The 26,268-nt window shown below is 46.0% G+C and overlaps 1 protein-coding gene across 3 annotated transcripts; it reads right to left on the bottom strand.

Annotated features, from left to right (window-relative positions):
- Window positions 1-1,240: 1,240 nt before the first annotated feature.
- pex6 (peroxisomal biogenesis factor 6) lies at window positions 1,241-25,795 on the bottom strand. Of its 3 annotated transcripts, none has more exons than XM_033624763.2 (18): window positions 25,255-25,795; window positions 23,311-23,907; window positions 19,653-19,828; window positions 19,194-19,277; window positions 16,572-16,683; window positions 14,691-14,827; window positions 14,486-14,591; window positions 13,989-14,191; window positions 13,511-13,697; window positions 13,228-13,304; window positions 11,822-11,939; window positions 11,429-11,634; window positions 8,479-8,540; window positions 8,253-8,361; window positions 7,580-7,696; window positions 5,156-5,233; window positions 4,400-4,539; window positions 1,241-1,561 (listed from the first exon to the last, which is right to left on the bottom strand). In XM_033624763.2, exons 1-18 carry the CDS (start codon window positions 25,774-25,776, stop codon window positions 1,425-1,427), a joined length of 3,168 nt encoding a protein of 1,055 aa, XP_033480654.2. In that variant the 5' UTR covers window positions 25,777-25,795; the 3' UTR covers window positions 1,241-1,424. The 3 variants fall into 3 exon arrangements, with proteins under 3 accessions (XP_033480654.2, XP_078022835.1, XP_078022836.1); XM_078166709.1 differs by having other exon boundaries at window positions 14,486-14,588; XM_078166710.1 differs by lacking the exon at window positions 23,311-23,907.
- Window positions 25,796-26,268: the final 473 nt, after the last annotated feature.

Raw genomic sequence — 26,268 nt, 5'->3', positions numbered from 1 at the left:
GGAGGAGTAGTTGGCAACAACCAACTAGCTAACTATACTAACTGTTCCTTTTTATCTTTAGAGTATAAGACAGCTAACTGGCTAAGCTACATTACCATCACATGATGCCAGAAAATTATCTTGTCTTATCATTTTAAGGTTTTTACATTAGAATGTGACAGTCGGCCCGCTAACATTCTGACAGGCTAACGTGCTAGCTAGAAGTTTAGATTTTGAGTGAAAAAAAAAAAAGGCGGGAAAATGGTACGACAAACCGTTCAGGTGTTCTGCTCTTGTTTTAGCAATGCTGCTCTCAGTGAATCTGTAACTGTCGCCTGTGTGTTTCAACTGTGACATTAATTCAAACTCAAACGAGACATTTTGGGTCGCAGCTGCTTCCTTTTCATCGAGTGTCAAAGTGAACAGGACGGGGAAATTTAGTTGCATCTAATTCTACTGCTGATTATCTCTGCCTTTGGCTCTATCCTGCACTGCTTTATTTGTTGAGGTGATACTGACATTTTAAAATTTAAAAAAATAAAACCTGCTTGCTGTATATAGCTTAGCATTCTGCCATGTCATGAGTTTGTGAAGCAAAAACTGATCATCTGCCAAGTCGTTGAAGTTTTTTGAATTTGTTTATTGCTGAACTGATGGAATTGAGAAATCTCCAAATGATCAGTGAACTGAGAGGTTGTGATTTTGTCCACTGAAATTTCATAACTTTGTATCATAGTTTTATGACTGCAGTGAAATGTAGAAATCAGCCTTAACAGATTTGATAATGAAAATGTATTTTCATTGCGTCTCATAGCAGCTTCTTTACACTCTGCCCAGGAACCATCTGTAAAGTATTAAAAAAAAAAAATGCCTACTTCAATTTTTGTTTTGACAAAAGTGATAAAATCAGCATTATTTCAAGTTTTGCGACTTTTTCTTTAATCCCAACATTTTAGCTCTCCTTCACACCTGGATATGATTTTTAAATTTCTGTGTGACAACATGATCCAACCCTTTAAAAGGTTGCTTTACAACATTATATATGCATGTGTATATTTAACACTGGTTATAGTTGATGTAATAAGAATAAGAATATGAGGCAGAGGTACTGCAGTTAACGCAGAGCTGGAATATCACAACATTAATCAAGTAATTGTTAATAGTAAAAGTGATTTTTGTGAAAAGCCTTTAGAAATCATCATTAGCATCTGATGTAACGATGATTCCATCAAGAGAAAAACTGAACTCTAACGTCTGGTTTCATTAGTCAAGGTTAACGGCAATATTTAATAATTACATCTCAGAATTTCATAAATTAACTTTTGTTTACATTATTTACATTTACAGTATTTTACAGTGTTGATATGTGCTTTAAATGAGACCTTCATCTGAGTGGTGAACATTATCATCATCATCATCATCATCATCATCATCATCATCAGTCTCTACTTGGCAGTGAGCTTCTGTTGAATGTTTCTGTATCTCAGTAGCTCCTCGTGTGAAACTGACGGCATGAAATTTTCTAACGCTGAAGAGAAATCCTCAACGGAGACGAGGACAGGCGAGTCTTCTGTGTCCAGACCTGAGACAGACAAACAGACAGACAGACAGACAGACGGGGGGAGAGACAGACAGACAGACAGATGGACAGAGTTAAAATGAAGTCGACCTCCATGGTTTTCTTAATCAGCTGCTTTGAATTAAAAAGTTTTATTTTCATGTGTCTGTTATTTTTTTCTGTCGTGTCAAACAGTTCTTCCTCTTTGTTCTTTGACCACGTAATCTGCAGTGACAGAAACTGTAGATATCAACAGCTGCTTTTGGACTGGTTCAAACTGGTTCAAGGCAACATGTCAGCCATAATGTGATTTTGACTGATAACAATTCTACTTAATGACATTACTACAGTTCAGTCCTCATCTATAGCCCCGTCTCCACCAAACCCTTTCAGTCCAGTCCCTTTGGAACCAGCAGTAAGCCTTCAGACATGGTACCTAGACCCTCGGTGTGTTCAGACAGTCCTCTTAAATGTGGGCGGGGTTGTTGTCACTCACTGCTCCGTCCAGCACTCGCTGTATTTCCTCATCAGCGGTGACACAGATGGAAGTCTGCACCTGGTTTATCGTCCACAGAACGAGGCTGCACGCCCACATTTTCACAACAAAATAGAACAGGCTGCAGTGAGAGTCTCTCTCCATGGGATCAGGGCTTGACGCTAACTTTTTTCCCAAGGAGCACATGTGCTCCTAAGTTGAAAAAGTAAGGAGCGCACAAAGAACTTTAGGGGCACAATGTAAATTGATCAAATAATGTGTTTTCCGTGATAAACGTGATGCAAATAGACATTTACAAGCAAAATTATTTAATGAATTTGTATATAAAATGTACAGAAAGGTAAAATCATCACGTTTTGAAAAAATATTGCAATTTAATTTTGTCTTTAATATGATCTTATATATATTATCTTTGCAATATGATTATCTTATAGCCTATAATGTTCAGTGTTTCCTTGTCCCTCAGTTGGGACCCATGGTACAATACCAATGAAAGTATCAAGGTTCTGAGGCAGATGTGCCTTTTGTCATTTATAAAAAGATAAATCACTTTTCTATAATACATCAGTGATATTTCAATGGAATAAATTACTTATTGACTTATTCATACTTCAAAAACAGCATCAATAAGTGATGAACATAGGGGGGATCAAAATAAAATAAATAAATAAAATAAAAATCAACCAGCCACCCTCCTCCCCTGACAAGTAAAGAACAGTCCCTAAAGTTTCTCCTCTGATACGACACATACTGTGTGCCGCCATGGCTCAGCTGTTCAGGTACTTTTGGGCAGTCCTGACAACAAGTTATTCACCTGGAGCCGGACTTCTTCGCCAGTAAGCCGTTATAATGCGCCGCCGTATTTGACAGGAATATGTATTCCTGTCCGTGTCAGAGTGACCGTCCTCTACTGACCAATCAGACTGCAGGGTTTCTAGCTCCACCTTTTAGTACCAGATCTGTGTGCTAGGTACCCCAACAGAGGGGGGACCAAACATGGGGACGCTAAGGAACGCTTCTGTTGGTACCATCCACAACTTTCACTGTGGAGACAGAAACTATGAACTGAACTGCTCAGTGCAAACTGGTGGTCCCCATCTTAAAAGGTGGCCACAAGGTCGATCATTGATCTTTGGCCTAGGGTGTTATGGTACCAGGTACACTTATGAACCTCCCTGTGCTCGAACATGGTATTTGTTATGGCCAGTCCATGACTCGCACAGAAGTCCAAAAACAAAAAACCACTCGGGTTCAGATCAGACAGGCCGTTCCTCCCAATAAACCCCCTCCAGGTTTCTCTGTCATTGCCAACGTGAGCGTGGAATCCCCCCAGGAGAACTATGGAGTCCCAGCTGGCACCCCTTGCAGGATGCCGCCAATCGTCCTAACTTTTCTCCCCTATACGGCGCCACTGGCTGTTAGCTGTAAAGCCTCTGTGCTTGTTTATAACATGATGTCAGCGGCGGTGGATGACAGACTGCGGACAGAGCAGACTGAAATATTCTCTACATGTTTACATGTTGCTGATCAGCTGTATTGATAAAGTGTTGACTTTTTCCTCACAGTAACAAGCGTAGCTGTCGTCAGCTCAAGTTATCTTCACTTCCTGTCTGTATGGCGGCATCTGTACTACGTGTGTGTGTGTGTGTGTGTGTGTAAAGTGGCGCAGCAACCCCGACGCACAGACGGCAGGAGGAGGGGCTGCTGCAGCACAATGATAAATTACACCAGACGCCGGCGACATCGGAGATTCTCAAGACTACAGTCATTGGTGACTTAGTGCAGCGGCCCGTTCACTACTGGCGAGATTAACGGGATTAAAGCTTCACACATCAGTGAGAAAAAGTGCGTTAATAGATCAATCTCGGATTTTACGAATCGATATCGGGTCGTTCAAATGAATCGATTATTTTAACCCAGCCCTAACATTCATACTGGTTTGAATAAACAGTTTCATTGTATTTCCTGATCTTTGCTGAGCAACAGTTTAGTGTGGAAGGAATTAAAGGCCTGTCCCAAATATAGACCAGTTGAGTTCAGTCATTTAAGCAAATAATAGCCCGGGCTACTAACTGAAGTTTTACAGTAATGTCCTCGTGTGAAAATATATTAGTGAAAACTAAATAGCTACAAGTCAACCCCTCTGTCAGTTATTGACAGATGGAAGAACAACACACGAGGAAAACGTTAGATGATCAGTGACAGAGTCTTTGACGATGAGAAGATTTAAATGGATTCATATCAGAAGTGTTTGGTGTGTAAATGAACGAGTGATCTATCTATCTACCTTTCAGGACAGGAAGTGTCTGAGCTCTGTCGTTTACATGTTGGACTTCCTGTCAGAAGTGGTGTCTGCCTTTTCTTACCGTCATTGATGAGCGAGATCTTCCTCTTGATGGCGGCCGTCATGGCGTCTGAGCAGAGGGCATACAGGTCGGCGCCGGTCATGTGATCGGGGCAGCGCTCCACCACCTGCTGCAGGTCCACAGCAGCGTCCAGCTGGAATCTGAACACAACTTTTATTTACATTTAGGTGACAAAAACACTCCAACATCCTCCGCTCACAATCCACAGGAACAAAGAGTCACATTAAAGGACTAATCCACTCTAATCAACACTTTTTAATTTACTGTGCTTTGCTCAGCTTGTAAGCAGAAAAATATATATATATGACTGATGGAGGTGTTTTGCACTTTTATTTTGCTAATGAATAAATAACAATTTTTAATTTTTATTTTTATTTCCATGTCTTCTAACGTGCAAAATCTGCATGCAAACATGTTTTGTGGAGCTGAGCGAGCTGCAGCATGACGCCTCCACCTGACGCGCCTCACCACAGCGACACCAGTGTGTTTTCAGCTTCAGTTTATTTCAGGTGTTGCGCTCTGAAAAACAGGTGCTTGGGAACGCCTGTGCAGCACGACGGTGTTGCTCTAGTGTCTGAGCACACCTGCCACACGTCTAGATTAAAAACAATGAATTTGAGAGTGCAAAAAACCTGGCATGTGTACGGCCCCTAATCTCCAGGACGTGCGGACATTTGGATTCAGCCTCTGTTGCTCTGACCCTAGTCCAGACTAACTGTAGGTGTGCTGTGGCCCAGCAGGGGGAGCTGCTCTTACTTTCTTAGGATGGCTCGGAGGACCTGCAGCTGAGAGGCTCGGTCCTCGTTGATTCCAACGTAGACCAGTTTATCGAACCTGAAGAGGACACAGAGAGACAGTTTAACATGTCACAGCTGTGGATCACAGGGACACATCTGTCCTCATGGGACGGACTTTGTGTTAAAATAAGACTCAGACTGACCTGATGAGCTGTTTAGAATCACACTTTGAAAATAAAATTTGATCAAAGCAGTCTGAACTCTGGTTTCATTAATGTGAGAAACAACATGTTTAAATCTGAGGTTCATGGAAACACAGAAAAATAAAAACATCTAAACTTTACTGAAGGTTTCCTCCACATGATAAATACTGGACACAGATTAAAGGATTTTTTAAACAGGTTTTACATGATAGCAGTGATACAGGTGCAGTGTTTCCCATTAATTAACAAAACTATGGCGGCCCGCCATAGTTTAATTTGACCTGCCATAGTTTCTAAATAAAAGATTTAGGCTGCCGAAAGTATTGACTTCTCATGATATAAATAATATCTCAAACGCCGTAGCGTTTTGTGCCGATGTGCTCAGGCTGTCAGATCCAGCGCTTGACAGTGCGAGCGTTTCACTCCACTAAAAATAGGTGTGTGCGAACTGTAAAAAATATTTAGGGGCACATGTGCGCATAAAAAAAATCAGCCGAAGCAGCCTATATTTTTGTCAATAAAAAAATATGATAATCTAACTGCAAATATTGGAGGAACTCCAGCCGTCTTCCCTCTTCCCTCTTCCCCGTGTGACACGGTTATGGGCATTTTTCCAAGCCACTGTCGGCACAATGAATATAAGTCCCACTGTCGGCTGGGTGGAAATAAGTCAAGGGGCTCTAGTTTCCCGGTGCCGCGCAGGGTGGCGAACCCCGCGCAGAGCTAGTTTCGAGCAGCGCAACCCGAGGCGCGCTCAGTTTGGTAGTTTGGCAGACCGAGGTGCGCTGAGATGGGTGTGGTGGCGCAGCAGGGGGAGGTGTCGACAGATCCAGCTTGGCGCAGTGACAGTTTCGTGCCAAAAGGCTTCGCCGAAGGTGCACTAAAAGCTCGCCATCTGAAACCAGGTCTACTGTCAGCGCAGGGGGAGCGCAGCCGGTGTAAGCCGAAGTTTGGCTGACCGGCGGATAGTGCGCACATGTCACCAAAACCTCACAGGCAGGTTTCCAGAATATCAGGCACATTAAGGATGCAATAAATACCCACAAAAACCACTATTCAATGCAACTATCTGCAATCAGCACATAAATGTATCTCTATATCGACTGTCCCGTCACATCTGATGTCAGATCAAAGGGGATTGGCACCGTTTGGCACGTTTGGCACGCGTAATGGAAACCCAACCTGATTTGATTAAACAGCTGCAAACTAATGAGTTCACATCCCTCTCAGCCAGCCACAAACAGCCACAGCATCAGATAGGGAGTATATATTCAGCATCTGTCATCTTAGAAAAGTCAAAAGAAAAGAAACAGAGTGAGACTGCGAGAGAGAAAGAGAGAGAGCGCTCACACGAGAGAAACGCATCATTGATTTACAATTGTGGTGACCTCCTCCCAGGCTACCTTTGCATCATCAGCCCGTGGAGGTCTGCTCACAGTTCTGTATATTCAGACACTGTGAGCTTGGACCTCCCAGACCAAAACATCAGTTTCCTCCTGGGAGAAGTTTGGTCGTCTGACGCTGCTGCTTTCTTCTGCCATGGCAAATTCAGTAAACTCTCATTACGCTTTTGTGCGGCGCATTTAAGGGCGAGGAGAGGGGCTCATTTGATCGCTGTGATGTGTGTAAAACCCACTCCACGCCTGCTCTCCTCCCTCTTTCCGACTTGCGCAGGTAGGACGGACGGAGGTGGGAAAGAGGAGTAGCTGCGCCAGCGCGCACGATGTGCCAAACTTACAAAATCTGCCTGACCACACCCAGTTGGCGAAGCGCAGGTGCGCTGCGCCCCCACCTCGCCCGGTCTGCGAAACTAGAGCCCAAAGTATGTAGAAGAGGGACCGGGAAAAGCGGCGGACCTCCGGGGAAGGCTGCTCCGTTCTCCCCGCAGTTAGGGACCATTCGCCACAGTACTGCTGCTGGGCAGGGTGGAAATAAGTCCTGCAGAGTTACAGAGGACCTGGAGAATGTTTTAGGATAGTAATAACATTATATAAGATAATCATATTACAAAGTTAATATAAGATAATAACATTAAAGACAAAATTAAATTGCAATACTTTTTCAAAACTTGATGATTACATACTCTATAAAGAGTACATTTTGTATACAAATTCATTTCAATTTACAATGTTCAAAATTTTCTTCGGGGGTTGCCCTCCCCATAGTTTCCCAAAATCCTGTGGGAAACACTGAGGTGTGTGTGTGTGTGTGTGTGTGTGTGTGCGTGTGTGACCTCTGACCTGCCCGGCCTCAGCAGTGATTGGTCCAACAGGTCCGGACGATTTGTCGCTCCGATCACAAAAACCCCAACAGACGAGTGCAGAGCATCGAGCTCGGCCAGCAGCTGAGACACGACTCTGTACGGAGAGATTCACTCAAACTTTATTGATCCTGATGTCACAGACGACGTCACAATAAAAGACAAAAGAAACAGACACACAAAAATAACTTCATAAAAAAACTAAACAAACACAAATACCTAAATACAACTTAACAAAATTATAAATAAATAAAACAAAACTTAAAGTATGAATAAATAACACATGAAATAAAATACACAAATGCCTAAATATTTAAATAAATAAAACAAAACAAGAATAATAAATAAATAAAAAATGTAATGAAAATTAACAAAAAGTTTTAATATTAAAAAATTAACAAAAAAATCTAAATAAATAAAACATATAAAAAAAAGCCTAAATAAAAGAGTAAATAAAACAAAACATAAACTCTAAATAATTGAAAAAAAAATGAACCAAAAGTCTAAATGAATAACTGGATAATAAAACTAAACAAACAGTACAAAAACAAGAGAGAAGGTGTGGTAAAAGAAGTCAATAACTACGTCTATAAAAGATTGCAAAGTTCATTCACACAGTGACACAGCTGGAATCAGGGCAGGTAAACACTCACCTGTCCATCACCCCTCCAGAGTCTCCACTGCGCCCCCTGCTGGGAGCCAGAGAGTCCAGCTCATCAAAGAAGACGACACACGGAGCAGCTGAGCGCGCTCTGCAGAACACTGAACACACACACACACACACACACACACACACACACACACACACACACACACTAACATTAACTCAGTGAGTTCAGGTTGAAATGAAGCAGAAGGATCCTTCAGGTGAAAACAGACCTTCTCTGATGTTCTCTTCACTCTGACCCACGTACATGTTGATGAGCTCCGGACCTTTAACACTGAAACACACAAACAGGTTCACACACATTAAAGTCACCTGCATGAAAATGTCACCTGTGTTTTGTTCTGACTGTTATTTTTCGGACAGGTGTCTACCTGAGGAAGGTGAAGGAGTGTCTACCTGAGGAAGGTGAAGGAGTGTCTACGTGAGGAAGGTGAAGGAGTGTCTACCTGAGGAAGGTGAAGGAGTGTCTACCTGAGGAAGGTGAAGGGGTGTCTACCTGAGGAAGGTGAAGGAGTGTCTACCTGAGGAAGGTGAAGGAGTGTCTACGTGAGGAAGGTGAAGGTGTGTCTACCTGAGGAAGGTGAAAGGGTGTCTACCTGAGGAAGGTGAAGGAGTGTCTACCTGAGGAAGCTGAAGGGGTGTCTACCTGAGGAAGGTGAAGGAGTGTCTACCTGAGGAAGGTGAAGGAGTGTCTACCTGAGGAAGGTGAAGGGGTGTCTACCTGAGGAAGCTGAAGGAGTGTCTACCTGAGGAAGGTGAAGGTGTTTCTACCTGAGGAAGGTGAAGGTGTGTCTACCTGAGGAAGGTGAAGGAGTGTCTACCTGAGGAAGGTGAAGGAGTGTCTACCTGAGGAAGATGAAGGTGTGTCTACCTGAGGAAGGTGAGGGAGTGTCTACCTGAGGAAGGTGAAGGTGTTTCTACCTGAGGAAGGTGAAAAAGTGTCTACCTGAGGAAGGTGAAGGAGTGTCTACCTAAGGAAGGTGAAGGAGTGTCTACCTGAGGAAGGTGAAGGAGTGTCTACCTAAGGAAGGTGAAGGAGTGTCTACCTGAGGAAGGTGAAGGTGTGTCTACCTGAGCAAGGTGAAAAAGTGTCTACCTGAGGAAGGTGAAGGTGTTTCTACCTGAGGAAGGTGAAGGTGTGTCTACCTGAGGAAGGTGAAGGAGTGTCTACCTGAGGAAGGTGAAGGAGTGTCTACCTGAGGAAGATGAAGGTGTGTCTACCTGAGGAAGATGAAGGTGTGTCTACCTGAGGAAGGTGAGGGAGTGTCTACCTGAGGAAGGTGAAGGTGTTTCTACCTGAGGAAGGTGAAAAAGTGTCTACCTGAGGAAGGTGAAGGAGTGTCTACCTGAGGAAGGTGAAGGAGTGTCTACCTGAGGAAGATGAAGGTGTGTCTACCTGAGGAAGGTGAGGGAGTGTCTACCTGAGGAAGGTGAAGGAGTGTCTACCTGAGGAAGGTGAAGGAGTGTCTACCTGAGGAAGATGAAGGTGTGTCTACCTGAGGAAGATGAAGGTGTGTCTACCTGAGGAAGGTGAGGGAGTGTCTACCTGAGGAAGGTGAAGGTGTTTCTACCTGAGAAAGGTGAAAAAGTGTCTACCTGAGGAAGGTGAAGGAGTGTCTTCCTGAGGAAGGTGAAGGAGTGTCTACCTGAGGAAGGTGAAGGAGTGTCTACCTGAGGAAAGTGAAGGAGTGTCTACCTGAGGAAGGTGAAGGAGTGTCTACCTGAGGAAGGTGAAGGTGTGTCTACCTGAGGAAGGTGAAGGAGTGTCCACCTGAGGAAGGTGAAGGTGTTTCTACCTGAGGAAGGTGAAAAAGTGTCTACCTGAGGAAGGTGAAGGAGTGTCTACCTGAGGAAGGTGAAGGAGTGTCTACCTGAGGAAGGTGAAGGTGTTTCTACCTGAGGAAGGTGAAGGAGTGTCTACCTGAGGAAGGTGAAGGAGTGTCTACCTGAGGAAGGTGGAGTGTCTACCTGAGGAAGGTGAAGGAATGTCTACCTGAGGAAGGTGAAGGAGTGTCTACCTGAGGAAGCTGAAGGAGTGTCTACCTGAGGAAGGTGAAGGAGTGTCTACCTGAGGAAGGTGGAGTGTCTACCTGAGGAAGGTGAAGGAATGTCTACCTGAGGAAGGTGAAGGAGTGTCTACCTGAGGAAGGTGAAGGAGTGTCTACCTGAGGAAAGTGAAGGAGTGTCTACCTGAGGAAGGTGAAGGAGTGTCTACCTGAGGAAGGTGAAGGTGTGTCTACCTGAGGAAGGTGAAGGTGTGTCTACCTGAGGAAGGTGAAGGAGTGTCTACCTGAGGAAGGTGAAGGTGTGTCTACCTGAGGAAGGTGAAGGAGTGTCTACCTGAGGAAGGTGAAGGAGTGTCTACCTGAGGAAGGTGAAGGTGTTTCTACCTGAGGAAGGTGAAGGAATGTCTACCTGAGGAAGGTGAAGGAGTGTCTACCTGAGGAAGCTGAAGGAGTGTCTACCTGAGGAAGGTGAAGGAGTGTCTACCTGAGGAAGGTGGAGTGTCTACCTGAGGAAGGTGAAGGAATGTCTACCTGAGGAAGGTGAAGGAGTGTCTACCTGAGGAAGGTGAAGGAGTGTCTACCTGAGGAAAGTGAAGGAGTGTCTACCTGAGGAAGGTGAAGGAGTGTCTACCTGAGGAAGGTGAAGGTGTGTCTACCTGAGGAAGGTGAAGGTGTGTCTACCTGAGGAAGGTGAAGGAGTGTCTACCTGAGGAAGGTGAAGGTGTGTCTACCTGAGGAAGGTGAAGGAGTGTCTACCTGAGGAAGGTGAAGGAGTGTCTACCTGAGGAAGGTGAAGGTGTTTCTACCTGAGGAAGGTGAAGGTGTGTCTACCTGAGGAAGGTGAAGGAGTGTCTACCTGAGGAAGCTGAAGGAGTGTCTACCTGAGGAAGGTGAAGGTGTTTCTACCTGAGGAAGGTGAAAAAGTGTCTACCTGAGGAAGGCGAAGGAGTGTCTACCTGAGGAAGCTGAAGGAGTGTCTACCTGAGGAAGGCGAAGGTGTGTCTACCTGAGGAAGGTGAAGGAGTGTCTACCTGAGGAAGGTGAAGGTGTGTCTACCTGAGGAAGCTGAAGGAGTGTCTACCTGAGGAAGGTGAAGGTGTGTCTACCTGAGGAAGGTGAAGGAGTGTCTACCTGAGGAAGGTGAAGGTGTGTCTACCTGAGGAAGGTCATGGAGCACTCAGTAGCCACAGCTTTGGCCAGCAGAGTTTTCCCTGTTCCCGGTGGTCCATACAGCAGGACTCCAGTCCGGTTCAGACCCAGGGACAGGAGCTCTGGTCTCTGCAGAGGAAGCTGAACTGTGTCCAGGATCTCTTTCTTCACCTGCTGCAGACCTCCAACATCCTCCCAACGCACATCAGGGATCTGTTCACACAAAAGAGTTCCACCAGCAGCGGGGTCAGAGTCAGAGAGGACATCATACAACACCTGGCTGGTTTCTTCATGATGCAGTCATTCATGTTTAGGTCAGCAGCAGGCAGAGGAACTCCTCAACAAGCCCACAGACACATTACATCATAGGAACTGTTTTACAGGCTCATTGTGTGATCACCTTGGGGGCTCCAATGGACGTGGACTGGGCGTCCTGCAGGGTCTCCAGGGCGGAGGTGAAGTCCTGGTTCAGGATGGTCACTCCACTGGAGCACAGATCCTCCTCCTGCTGACAACCACTGCGCGTGCGTGCACACACACACACACACACACACGTTATAACGCTCTTAAGAAGATAAACTTAATTCTTACAGTCTGCACCGACCAAACCGTTTTTTGCTCTGAACTAGAGTTCTCAATCTCAACCTGAGCCCGACGGGTCCCAAAACGTCCGACAGGTTGCGCTGGGCTCGGGCTGAAAATGTGTGCTGATTGGCCGGGTTGGGCTGTGGAAAAAAAATGTAAATATATAAACATATTAAAAAGTCCAGGGAGGGGGAGAAGGGTTGGGGAGCAGGCAGGTTCTGTCCCTCCTCCCAGCCGGAGCAGAGAGTTTCACTGGTGGGGAAATACACCATGGAGAGTCGGTGATCCACTGAGCTGGTCACTTGTCTTTTATTTTAAAGATATTTTTGGGGACTTTTGGCCTTTGTTCAATAGGACAGCTATAGCGTGAAAGGGGGGGAGAGAGGGGAGATGACATGCAGCAAAGTGTCATGGTTTGGAATCCAACCTGCGGCCACTGTGGCAAGGACATAGCCTTTGTACATGGGGTGCCTGCTTTACCAGGTCAGCTAGTGGGCACCCTGAGCTGGTTCATTTTCCAATGGAGAAGCGCGTGGTTTGTGCCACCACACAGCCAGTGTGTCCTGGGCGTTATAATCTAACTCGTGCATTTGGGAGGGGGGTCGGGTTTGGTTGAGCTCAGGCTCAGTATTTTATGTTGATGATGTCGGACAGGTCGTGTTTGGGCTTCAGCTCATGCGGGTCGGTTCAGGTTGTAATTTTTTCAGCCCGTTGAGAACTCTCCTCTGAAATGAACACTGTCAGTTAAAGACGCAGAAGACAGAGGACAAGCAGGACAAATTCACACTGGAGAAAGAAGCTGGGAGTCACGTGATGTAAGGTGGGGTTAATCCTCGGGCTGCACGGTGTGAGATTTTCATGCTACGATAATGATCTCAGAAAGTATCGCAGGTTTGACTGTATCATGGTATCAAAGAACTTAGATGATTATCAATCAGAATAAAAACAGAGGCGTAACACGTTTTATTACAAATACTGAAACCTGAAACCATTTCGTTGATGGAAGTTTGTGTAAAAAGTCTCCTCTTAGAAAGCAACTCAGATAAAGTAGAGATTCTCTGTCCAGTCACAGTTTTTCCTATATCGTAGATAAGGTGGGATAACTGTCAACTTTTACATCACAGTATACCTTAGAACCCGTAAATCGCTGCAGCTCATAGTTCATCCCAAATTTATTTTATCACCACAGCCTCGCCTACGATCTTTAACATTTAGTCTCACCAGGTGTGAATCAGCCTCCTGCAGGCAGCTCGACCAGCCTCCACCAACAGAGCACTCAGATCCCCCAACACGAACCCCTGAGGAGGGAGAGGAAGAGGAGGAGGAGGAGGAATCACTGGTGGACATTCTCACTGTCTGAGTTTAGACTAAATTAAAACACCCTCTGCACACAGCTCTTCTCTCACAGCCATTTTAAAGGACCCCTTTTCTATCACTTTTCTATCTATGACTGGTCTATACTGGTCTATACTGGTCTGGGTCCTGACTGCTAACAGTGACGTACTGCAGTGAGTTTGGCGAGTCTCTCCAGGTTGACGTCTCTCCCCAGGTGAAGGTCTTGGCTCAGGCTGACCAGTATGGAGTGCCGCTGCTCCTCGGTGGGGCTCTCCAACGCCACCTGGTGGACAAACGCCGCCATGACTCCTGCAGACAGCTCCCGAGGTCTGCAGACCGTCGCCACCACCACCACACTGAAACACAAAGACAGCTGTGTTACTTTCCCTCTGAGGCATGATTCACTTCAACCGACGGCCGTCATACCTCGACAGAGAAGGGGAAGTCATTCACAGCTTCAAATTTACCTCAATTAAAACCACTAATTACATTTTAATTAACCTCAGAAGGAGTTCACGTGCTGATTGGAGTTCAGGATCAAATGATGGTGGTCTGAGGTACTTCCTGTCGATAACTGAGACAACATGAGCTGGCTGACCTGATCACAGATCAGTGTTACAGTGTGAGGGTTAGAGGCGGTCAGTGACCTGCTGGGGGCGCTGTGGAGCAGCTGGCAGAGCGCCACCTGGACTCTGCCGTCCTCCTCTGCACCTCCTCGAGCCGTGAGCAGGAGCTGCAGGTTCCTGAGCAGCAGGACGCAGGGCTGCAGGGCGTCGGCCTGCTGAAACACCGAGCTCAGCTTCACCTCCGACGCTGCAGGAGTGTCAGCACACACACTCACACAGTCTACCTGCACACAGGTAACAACAGGAAGTGTATCTACACACACACTGAAGGAGGAACATGTCATGAGAATAAGCTGCATTTATTTTGAAAAGCCGGCTGTTCCTGAGCGTAGCTGTGTTATAATCAGATGGATGATGACATCACTAATGTGGAAGAGGAGGAGGAAGAAGAAGAAGAACAGGAAGAAGAAGAACAGGAAGAAGAAGAAGAAGAAGAACAGGAAGAAGAAGAAGAAGAAGAAGAAGACGCACCTTCTGCAGATGGAGGTTCAGAAGAGGAGGAGGAGAAAACATCATACCTTCAGCAGGTGAAGGTTTAGCCTGCGGCTCGCAGCGCTGACCGAAGTTACTTTTCCACTTCCTGCAGGACCGTGGAGGAGGATGGTGCAGCCAGACAGAGAGCTGCTACAACCAGACAAAACAGTGACATTACTAAGCACATGTCCCAGCATGCTTCTCTCTACAGTACTTCCTGTCCGAGCTGGCAGCACACAGGTGACTTACCTGTGCTGCAGGTGAGGGAGGATGATGCTGCTGAGGAGCTCCACGGTCTGAGTGAGGCCCGGAGGAGACAGACTGCTCCACAGAGACGAGCCGCCGTCCACACAGAGACAGGGGACGGGGCTGCTGGTGGACGCTCTCTGAGGACACACACACACAGTCAGCCACCAGAGACACACACACTCTGACACACACTAGCCCCTTTTATACAGCCTGTTCAGGGCGGGAATATCAGGGCGGGAATATCACGCCGTAACGCCACCGCGCCGTTCTGTATACCAGGTTTGATCGTGGAATGGAGTTATTTCGCACCTGAGCCAGAACGGAGGTAGTAATGGCGCTGAAATGATGTCTGTACTAACGGGACAGGCGGCAGGACGGGATCATGGGCAGCACAGGTGTGACATTTTGATGAGGTGTTAAATCTGCAACGCACGGTGGGAGATTTAAAGCCCCTACAAGGAACTTTCATTTTGAGTTGATTTTGGCAACAAGCGAAAAGCGGTAGTGTTTTGCCGGAATGAAGCCTACATTTCCCATGAGCTCTAGCGCGTATTGTCGTAAAGACGCTTAATTGGCTCGTGCATGTGTTTGTTTTGGGGATGAATGAAACAACGAGACGGGAAAACTTTGCCCCACTCCTATCGGGGATCCCAGCTCACCTCTGCCGCGCCCCAGCTCCACCTCTCCGGCGTAAGCGCCACCGCCGCCGGGTAAACGCAGCGGTCGGCTGGTAAGGCTGAAGGCCTGTTTGGTGAGCACTTCCACGGCTTCTTGGACTGAGTATGGAGCGGTGCCTCGCCTCTTTATATCTCGGCACTCACTGGACCCTGTTGACGCCTGGCTGGTACCTGTCGTCGGCCCGGATGAGGTGTTCCAGCCCCGCGGCCCCTGCTCTCCTAGTCCCCTTTGGCGCGGGGTGAATCTGCACAGCCTGCGGCCTCTGTGTGTGGCTCCCCGGACAGCTAACGCCGTGGACCCACCGGCTCCTGCCAGGATTGGGCTGGTAAATGCTAGATCGCTAGCGAACAAAACGTTTATCCTGAAGGATTTCCTGACTTCCCGAGGATTGGATTTTCTCTGTGTGACTGAGACGTGGCTGACTGTTGGTGAGTCCAGTGCTTTCACAGAACTTTTACCCGATGATTGCTGCTATTTTAACTCCCCGCGGACGTCGGGTCGAGGAGGAGGAATAGCGACTATTTATAAGAGTCACTAAATGTAAGCAGCTAGGTAAGATGACGTGTGCCGTCTGAGTGCCGTAAATCATTTCGTCCTGGAAGCGACCTGGGGCGGACCCGGAGACAGTTTCCTAAAGATATGGATATACACTATATAGAAATAGCTTATCTTCACACCGATGGTCTCATTTGCTGTTGTAGGTCACGCACAGACATCAGCAGAAACCAGAGACTTTTGCATGTCCAGTTAAAAGTTCCTTGTAGCGGCTTTAAATAGTAGCTGTTAGCAGTTAGCGGCTAAATCAAAAAAGAACAGCGGCTGAAAATGTCCACAAACAGTGAAATCATTGAGGTCCAGGAGCTCCTTACCCTCCGAGCAGAGGGCGAGATCAGCCGCCATATAACAGGGACGCTAAATGATTGTTATTGACATGTGATGTCATTGTTATTGTTAATAAAGAGCTGCTGACACGTATGATATATGTCACACTAGAGGACGACGCTGGTGTGTTACATGTCATGCCTCTCTTGATTCCATGATGTCATCAGGCTGTCTGACATCACACCAGTGGCATGACGCTGAGGTCATTTAGCTCTGTAAAAATAAATAGGTGGCATAAAGACAGGACTTCGTAGCGGCTCTATAGCGCCACCTCTGTGTAAAAGGGGCTGCTGTTACACACAGACACAGGCCAAAGGTCACCATGTAGAGAGAGGTGTGCAGTCTGTCAGCCAGGTAAGCTCCTCCTCCTCCCTCTTCTTCTGTCTCTGCAGACGGACACACCTTCTGCACTCTGAAGAACAGCACTGGACACCTGACGGAGGTCAAAGGTCACACAGACTCATCATGTATCAACAGTACAGGAGAATTCACAACCCTGATTCCAAAGAAGTCTGGACGCTGTGTAAGATGTAAATAAAGATAGAATTCAATGATTTGCAAATCTTTTGGACCTTTAGCCGACTGAATCCAGCAGAGACGAAATGTTTAATGTTCAAAGTGATAAACGTTATTGTTTTTTGTAAATCAACACTCGTTAGGAATTTGATGCTGTGACATGTTCTAATAAAGTTTGTACAGGAGAAACAAAAACTGGGGAGGACGTCATTCAGCAGGTAAACAGGTTCAGTGCTAACAGGTGATAATATCATGACTGCATGTGTAAGCAGCATCCTGACAGGCTCCGCTGTTCACAAGCAGAGACGTCAAATTACTAAAAACTGTGAACAAACAGTTCGGCAGTTTGAGAACATTTATCAACTCACAGAATTTACGGATTTCACGTCTACAGTCCATAATATTATTAAAAGATTCAGAGAATCTGCAGAAATCTCTGCGTGTCAGGGGCAAAGCTGAAAACCAACACTGAATGTCCGTGACCTTTGACCCCTCACACTGCTCTGCATTACAAACCAACATGATGAGCTCAGGAACACTTTGGGAAACCACTGTCAGTAAACACATCGCTGCAACTACCAATGACAGTTCAGACTCTACCAGGCTCCGCCCACTTCTCTGAGCCCGAGCTCATGTGAGACGGACTCTGACCAGCAAATGGACGTCCTGTCCTCTGGGACCATCCAGATTGTTACCAGCGTCTGTGATGGATGGAGGTGCATCATGGGTAACTTCCTGCCTGTGATGGATGGAGGTGCATCATGGGTAACTTCCTGCCTGTGATGGGTGGCGGTGCATCATGGGTAACTTCCTGTCTGTGATGGGTGGAGGTGCATCATGGGTAACTTCCTGTCTGTGATGGGTGGAGGTGCATCATGGGTAACTTCCTGTCTGTGATGGATGGAGGTGCATCATGTGTAACTTCCTGTCTGTGATGGGTGGAGGTGCATCATGGGTAACTTCCTGTCTGTGATGGGTGGAGGTGCATCATGGGTAACTTCCTGTCTGTGATGGGTGGAGGTGCATCATGGGTAACTTCCTGTCTGTGATGGATGGAGGTGCATCATGTGTAACTTCCTGTCTGTGATGGGTGGAGGTGCATCATGGGTAACTTCCTGTCTGTGATGGGTGGAGGTGCATCATGGGTAACTTCCTGTCTGTGATGGGTGGAGGTGCATCATGGGTAACTTCCTGTCTGTGATGGATGGAGGTGCATCATGGGTAACTTCCTGTCTGTGATGGATGGAGGTGCATCACGGGTAACTTCCTGTCTGTGATGGATGGAGGTGCATCACGGGTAACTTCCTGTCTGCGATGGATGGAGGTGCATCATGGGTAACTTCCTGTCTGCGATGGATGGAGGTGCATCATGGGTAACTTCCTGTCTGTGATGGGATGGAGAGGTGCATCATGGGTAACTTCCTGTCTGTGAAGGCTCCATGAATGCTGAAAGGTCCATCCAGGTTTTGGAGCAACATATGCTGCCATCCAGACGCCGTCTCTTTCAGGGACGTCCCGTCTTCTTCCAGCGAGACATCGAGACATGTTGTGACGTGTTCCAACAGCGTGTCTCCGTAGTGACAGAGTGCAGGTACCAGACTGACCTGCCTGCAGTCCACACCTGTCTCCCACTGGACATGTGTGGGACATGATGAAGCGTCGACCCCGGAGAGGTGCATCATGGGACTGTTGAGACACTGAAGTCAGATGAACTTCAACAGTTAGTGTCCTCAGTTCCCAAACACTGACTGAGGTGATGATGTCACACAGTGACAGGAAACAGGCTCCTGTCACAGCTTTATTACAACCTGCTGCAGATTTACAGAGAACAATAAAGTTTATCAGTTTGAACATTAAATATGTGTGCATTCAACTGAATATAGGTTGAAAAAAACGTAGAAACGACGACGGTACGGTTTCCTTACACAGAAAAGATCATCTGTTTACTTTCCTGATAATTACATCACAGCAGAAATGTTTCTGATGCTACGTATCCTACAATTCAAAGATGTTGCCTCGTTTTCTTTCAAAGTCATGAGGTCACAGGTGTCTGGATTTGGTTCAATTACAAAGTACCTGGGTCAGAGCTGTTTAAAAGGCTGTGACGCACAGGCGTAGAGGCAGCTCAGCGCTCAGTCGCACAACCGGCTCCAAACACCATCAGAAACACTCGTTTCTTGTCATTTTCGAAATTCTGAGTTTTATATTTTAGAAAAGAGAACAGGGGCCTGGGAACACTAATAGTTTCCATTCTTTCCTGTTTTTTCCCACACTAATCCAAACCTGGAAACGACTCAATCAAATTCCATTCTTTTCCAAACTGCGTAGGAACCCTGAAAATACTCTGAATCCACCACATGTCCTCTGCAGCCTTCAGCAGGCAGATGAACGAACGTGGACGTATGTTTGTGGACGGATGTGTGGTACCTGTGAATTCCCTCTGAGTTGTTCTCCAGCAGGTCGGGATGATTTTCAGCAGGAACTGTCAGGATGTCTCCCTGTGAAACCAGTCTGCACAGAAGCAGAGGACAAACTGGTCAGACTGGGAGTCTGCTCCTGTGTGAGGTCATTTATATTCTGTAGATATCTGTAACATATTTTGCAGACATCGTGCCCTAATCCCTCTGAAAACATCTTCCATTTATGATACAAGACATGTTCACTGAAATTGTTCAGGTTCCAAGTTTACAAGCCTGCTATATATTTTTTAAAACATTTTCTTACACCTCTTAAAATCCAGAAGGCCTCTGGGCCCCCCATGTAGCTTTGGTGACCCCTAATAAGGGTCAGAGCCCCCAGGTTGGGAATCAATGATTTAGTCACTAATACCACATGCAGTTAGTGAAGCAGTGTGAAACGGGGACACAGTGTGTGACAGAGGCTGACCTTGGCGTACTGAAGTGTGCAGACAGCAGGTTGTCGCAGCAGCTGATGTTGTTGTACAGTGGAGACACAACCGGCTGGATGTGAATCTTGCTGGCGAACGCTGGAGAGGCTGAGCGACAGAAACTGTCAGAGTGTCGAGCGCCGGGCACAGCAGAAGCAGGAGACGATTTCCACCTCTGAGACACAAGGAGAGGACACCAGGATGATCAGACACATCAACATTCACTAATCATGATTACACGTTTTCTGTGTCACAGTGACTCAACACTTCCTGCACATCTTTCACATTAAAAGTCTTCTGGTTGTGGCTCAGGGACCCCCCACATTTTCATGGAAAACTAGAATTACAGCCCAGTGGTTGTTTGACTCCGCTCACCACTTTCCATTCATGTCTGTGAAAACATGGACCTTTTGACCTTCATTATTTTACTCTGTTAGACATGTGTGTCAAGTTTTGTCATAATTAGCGCATGAATTATTGATTTACATGACCTGAAACATGACCTTTGACCTTCAAACACTAAATTCTAATCAGTTTATTTTTCAGTGGTCTCAAGTGAACGTTTGTGCCAAATCTGAAGAAATTCCCTTGAGGGAATTGTTCACAAGGATGGGACAGATGTACCAACAAGCAGAAAACACCTCTGGCCGCAGCTATCGCCGGCATGGAGGCATAAAAACTTTTTTTAAGGACCGATAATAAAAAACTCCATGATTATTCACAACGTGTAACACAAACAAACCTGTACAAACCTTAACTCCAAATGTTAATTAAATGATTAAAGGCGCTTGACAGACATGGAGCAGTAGAATCCCAGAGTGGAGGAGTGACAGCTGAGTGCTCAGTCGGCCCGCTGGTTATTTTGTTTGGAAAAAAAAAAAAAAAAAAAGCTCCGTACCTTCAAACTACCACGCTGTACTTTCAGTGCAGTTAAAACCAAACGCCTTGGGCTGATCATGTTTATTGCTTAGTTTCAAAAATGCAGCACAATCTAAAAGTGTCAGTGGGCTACAGAAACTTTAGGATTCACAACCCTACATGTTAAATCACCCAGTCACATTATTTTCCTAGACTGGCGTTATTCAAACATGTCACATTCAAACTCTCTTCAAACGTAACTCCATCCAACTGGCACGCGTGGAGGGAGAGATGGACCGCAGGGAGAAAATGAAGAAACGTACGTGATCGTAACAAAGATCACGCATCGACACAAAGCGACACGGAGCAGAGCTGCATTGCTTCAGAAGCTACAGAAAATAAATTTGCTGTTGTGTTTCGTTACATTGATGGTTATCCATGGAAGATTAGTGTCACATTAAAATTGAACACAACAAAACTCAATAACTTTTCCAATACTTTGAAGGACTTTACAAATCTCATGACTTTTCCAGGCCTGGAAACTGAGATTATGGAATTCCATGACAGTGGGAGGCCCATCTGTGATGATCAGAGTCATATAAACACTGATCTGTAAATTGTTGGCTTTTAATGTGAAAGGATCTGCAGGAAATACTTCATTTCACTGACAGTATTTAAAGATTTGATCTGTAAAAACAGAAACGTGGAACGACTGAGACAAGCTGGTAACCTGGAAATCCAGATGCCCCGCCCCCAGCAAATTCTAATTTGCTCTGCACGGGGATCTGACCCCGACGAGCAGAGCCCGATGAATCGCCATCGGACCAATCAGATCAGTCTGTCTGACAGAGGCGGGCTCTGGGCGGGCGTAACATGATGAGGACAGCACTGCGCTGTTGGAGTCAAAAAGTAAACAGCCAAGATGGCAGCTGGCGAAGGACCGCGTCCATTCAGTTTAGCTTTGGAAGAAACACTAAGCCAGCTACACTTATCTTTCTCCTTGAGAGAGGAACAGAAGACTGCCCTGAAGCCTTCACTTCCAGGAAGGACGTTTTTGACATTTTGCTGACGGGATACGGCAAAAGCATAATATATCAGTTAGCCTCACTGGTCGGCAAACACATGGGGCTTAGTGCAATGAATACGTCACCTTGTTTTTGCTCTGATTGGCCATCGTGCTATCCAACTGCGTGCGGCAGCATTTGAGATGCCTCAGTTAGTGCCGCCCCTTGGGTAGGAAGGGTGTATCGGTGAGGGCCAGACTCTAAATCTTTCTAGATTTGACTCTGGATTTCCAGGCTAACAAGCTGGAGAAGGAGGAGATGTTGACCAGAGAAAGTGACGCTGTTGTTGCACTGACAACTTCATACTAACTTCATCATGTGATGCATTTACAGTCTGTTTTATGTCTCAGCGCTTTTTTGACCTGAAATCTATTTACCTGTAGCGGATCAGAAAAAAAAAATGTGCAGGATATTTTTTTTTGTTCTCCCTGTCCTGGTAATCATTTTGTGACTCTCTTAAAGGGAAATTTCTGTTTATTTCAACCTGTCTCCTATCGTCCTAAATTTGTTTCAAGTGACTAGTGACATAGAAATAATAGTTAGCATGTTAGCCGTTAGCCTAGATACAGCCGTAGCGTCAGACCTGTTAAAACGTAAGTGAACGGGCAACCTTCAAGTGCAAAGTTAGTCCACTAAACAAGCTTTGTTTCCACAAAGACCGCCTCTGTTGCAATAAACCGAAATTTACCTTTAAGCCCTTTTTTTACACAGAGGTGGTGCTATAGAGCCGCTACGAAGTCTCATCCCAACGCTGCCTTCGCATTTTTACACAGAACCAAACAACTGTGGCATGCTGTCGTGTTCATGTGAGCTCCTGGACCTCACTGTTTTTACATTTTGTGGATATTTTCCGCTGCTGTTCTCCTCCTTTGAGTTAGCTGCTAACTGCTGACAGCTGCTGTTCTTATTCTCCTGCAGTGGGTCGCACACATAACATGTCATCGAAACGTTACACCTGTCCCATCCTGCTAACTTGTTCTCATTCCGTAGTTGTCAGACACTGAAGAAAAAAGGTCAGTACAGTACACTGCTGGGCATCTTCAGCTCATAATGCTGTAGGACGGCGTTGGCTTGAAATGCCGCCAGACAACAACATAATGGAACTGGAAAGTCTTCATGAGGCGAGCCTGGACTTTCACCCAGGAGACTGTAGTTCACTTCCTGTGAGCATGTAGAGCCAAACCATGACATTTTTTTATAAACTTAACCACGTGTGTTTGTTGCACCAGAAAATAAATGTAAATACGAATTGTTTTACCAACGTTGTGAGTTTATTGTAAAAAAAAAAAAAAAAATTGTCTGCATCTAACGAGCTGAAACTGTACATTTCCTGTGAAAACGGAAGTGTATTTTGAAAAGACACAACTGTAAACCGATACGGAGTCCCAGAACGTCAACAACAGATGCAGGAGGATACCTAGTGCATCATATGTGGACGTAACAGTGCATCGACGAAGCAGCGACATGTGACGAGTTGGGAGTGAGAACATGTTGGTCCTGCTGGCTTTAATACCGACGTCGACTCGGTGCTGTTACTACGTCTGCTGACGGCTTAAAGGTGAGACAACTCTGTCCCCCATTCCACGATCATATCGTTTATAAAGAACAGCGAGGCGGCATAACAGCGTGAAATGTAAAAAGGGGTTCAGATTGACCTCACGACCCTCTCGGGGGTCCCCACCCCCAGGTTGGAGACCACTGGTGTGTTCAAGGACTGTGTGTTGTGGTGACGCACCTTCATCCTCAGAGTGCAGCTGTTCGCTGGGATCACGTCTCCTCCGGTCATGTTGAACCACAGAGTCGGCGAAATGAAACCAACCTCGTCGTGGTTCTGCAGGTCTGGACTCTGCGTTAAATCCACCACCAGCACGGAGACCAGCCGCTGCCTGCACACGTCGCCGTGACCCACAGGAGGCCCCCACAGCTTCACCCACTCCTGGTTGAACAGCCCCAGCCTGAGGAGCAGCTGTTTGCTCACAAACACACAGCTGTCCACGTCCACGCCAGCTCCCTGCTGACCTCTGACCCCGAGCCACCGCTGAGTGTCCACCACTCGAACGTCCACCCTGCACTCCAGCGCCTGCAGGACGCCGGAGAATCCCGAGCCCAGCAGCTTCCTGCTGTCAAGAAGCGACCGCCCCCCTCCCAGGCCATCGGCGTAATGAGCGAAGTCTGACACACACAGTGTGACGGGTCTGCAGGGCAAGGGGGCCCCTGGGGGCTCCACTGACTCCCAGCAGTCTGTGAGCACCACAGAGGTGTCAGCTGTGATCCGTCCCTGTGTTACAGGACTGCAGTCCAACACCAGCAGCTCCAACAGCTGCTGCTGCACCTGCAGACACAAAACACTTCATCAAACCAGCTGCTGCGTCGTCCTGCAGGAAGCAGTTGGCATGTTAGCACTTCCCTCGCTTCAAAGTCTGTGGGGTTTTGTTTTTTTTCCTTTATTCTGTTAAATGACTGAAATCAGGTCTGTGGTCAACACAAGCTTAAAGTTCTGATTTTTTTATTCAGAGTATTTCCCTGCTCTCCCTTTCTGTCAGACAGCCTGTTTGAGGCTTCACTTCTCATCTATCCTCTCGTCAAAGGCACCAGACTCCACTGACCAAAACTGTCACTGTAGCTCACTGAACCCATCGGCTTTACGACGAGGGAACCAGGCTGACGCTGACGCCAGCAGCCTAACTGACAAGACTCTTGCTTTTTAATAAAACAAGGAGTGACTGAACGTATTTAACATTAACACCTGAGTGAAGTGATTGAGTTTCTAATGTTTGTTATTAGCTGTTACTCTGAGGTCCACACACACATACAACACATTACAGTCACAATACATCTGACATTAACAACATTTTTACACGTGAAACAAGCTTCACTTCATGTGTGCGTCCACGCTGCAACGTTAAAGACGACTTCATGTAAATCTGTGTTTTTCTTTAAGAGAAAATTATTTTGTTGCATCCTGAAAACTTTATTACCAGTTTGTTGAAATATAAGTTTGGCAGACTTTTTCACTGAGACATGACTCAGGAGAAAATGGCTTTTTTTCCCCACTCTATCTGATTTTATTCTCCAATGTGAAGATGTGCTGCTTTTTTTTCCTGGTTTATCTGGTTTGAATTAAATACCTTTGTGTCTTTGGTTGGAGCAACTAAACTGTTTAGATCATAATCATGGACTTAGAAAATAAGATGAGCATTTGTCCTTCAAAAATTACATTATTGTTATCATTATTAATAATTCTGTTTTTACAGGACAACAAAACATCTGATCTGACAAAAAAGGTTTAATCATATTTATGCATATACATATATTTAAGGCTTTTTTTGTTATCAAACCATTTTTTGACATTTCTAGTTGACAACAGTTCTCATTTAATAATTTTTTTTATACTTTTTTTTTTATTTTTGATGCTTTTACATTTACAGGTGTCACCTAATATAATACAATATAATATAATATAATATAATATAATATAATATAATATAACATAATATACACAGATATTTTCCCACAGTGTGACAGTGTGGGCACTTAATCGTTTAAATCAGAAATAAATTAGTATTTAATATTGTTGTGATCTGGTATGCTTTGATAATTCAGATTATTTGAAGTTTTATTATGTAAGTATTATTTTAAGATGCTCCGTTGATGATGTCTTGACGGTATTTACGGTCACCTGTCCCGGGTCCTCTCCCAGCAGCGGGTGTCGGGGCAGCAGCAGCGGGTCTCCGCGCCGGGCCAGCAGCCACTGTCCCGGGCGGCAGAGCTCCAGCAGCCCTCCGGTGAACTGCTCGGCTCCAGCCCAGCGGAGGCTCTGCCGACTGCGGGCTCCCAGCACCAGTCTGTCCAGGGGGACCGGCTCCAGAGCCCGGACGGTCCCCGTGCTGCCGACCCGCTGGAGTCCGTGGAGCCGCAGGAAGAGGCGGCTGGTGAAGAGCCGGACCCGGTGCTCGGACTCGGCTCTGGGGGAGTTTCCCGCTCCGCAGCTCGTAGTCTCCTCCTCGGTGGTCGGCTGAACGCGCAGTAAAATGCCCGGCCTCCCAGAGCCCCGAGGCCGCTGCGGGGTGAAGAGGACGGTCGGTGGGTCGGTGTCATCCTGGAAAACTGAGCTAAGGTGAGATTTCAGTATGAGAGCATCCAGGGGACTCAGGTGAGCCGGGAAACTCTCCAAACAACACAACTCCACCTGCACCGCCATCTTAGACCTGCGTCATCACCGCTGCTTCTTCTTCTTCGTGGCTGTCGGCACGTCATTACCGCCACCTGCAGGACGACCCGGGGAACCACATACTACTTAAAATAAAAATAAAAATGATAGACATTTTACTTTTTATTATTATTATAAATTAATTAAAAAAAAAAACAGAAAAAGAAATATTATGATTACTGTTGTTGTTTTATTATTATTGTTCTAAAATAAAACTAAAATAACAATAATCTTTATTATTGTTATACATTAATAGTAATAATAATTGCAATTGTGATTAAAATGCAACCAACACTGCTCATATATAATATAATCAATAGCTCATAACTTATGTGTGATATATCAGTATGTGATAAACTGTGCAATGCCTTTACTTCCAATGGTTTCCAGCCTGTCTTTATCATATTTTCCTTTCTTACACTTCACTTATTATATTGCTCAGAGTTACTATATTGCTTTGTGTGTTTTGTTTGTTTGTTTTTT

This window comes from Epinephelus lanceolatus, chromosome 3 (genome assembly GCF_041903045.1).
Source record: "Epinephelus lanceolatus isolate andai-2023 chromosome 3, ASM4190304v1, whole genome shotgun sequence".
Lineage (NCBI taxonomy): Eukaryota > Metazoa > Chordata > Actinopteri > Perciformes > Serranidae > Epinephelus > Epinephelus lanceolatus.
Note: the sequence above shows the minus strand (reverse complement) of the source record. Positions and strands in the feature narration are given on the sequence as shown.

Coding starts and splice junctions, on each gene's coding strand:
- pex6 (XM_033624763.2), bottom strand. CDS start 25,776: ATGGCGGTGCAGGTGGAGTTGTGTTGTTTGGAGAGTTTCCCGGCTCAC. Junction 19,278..19,652: donor GCACACTTCAGTACGCCAAG/GTCAGCCTCTGT, acceptor GCTTCTGTGCAG/ACTGGTTTCACAGGGAGACA. Junction 11,940..13,227: donor AGGAGGCTGATTCACACCTG/GTGAGACTAAAT, acceptor ACGCACGCGCAG/TGGTTGTCAGCAGGAGGAGG.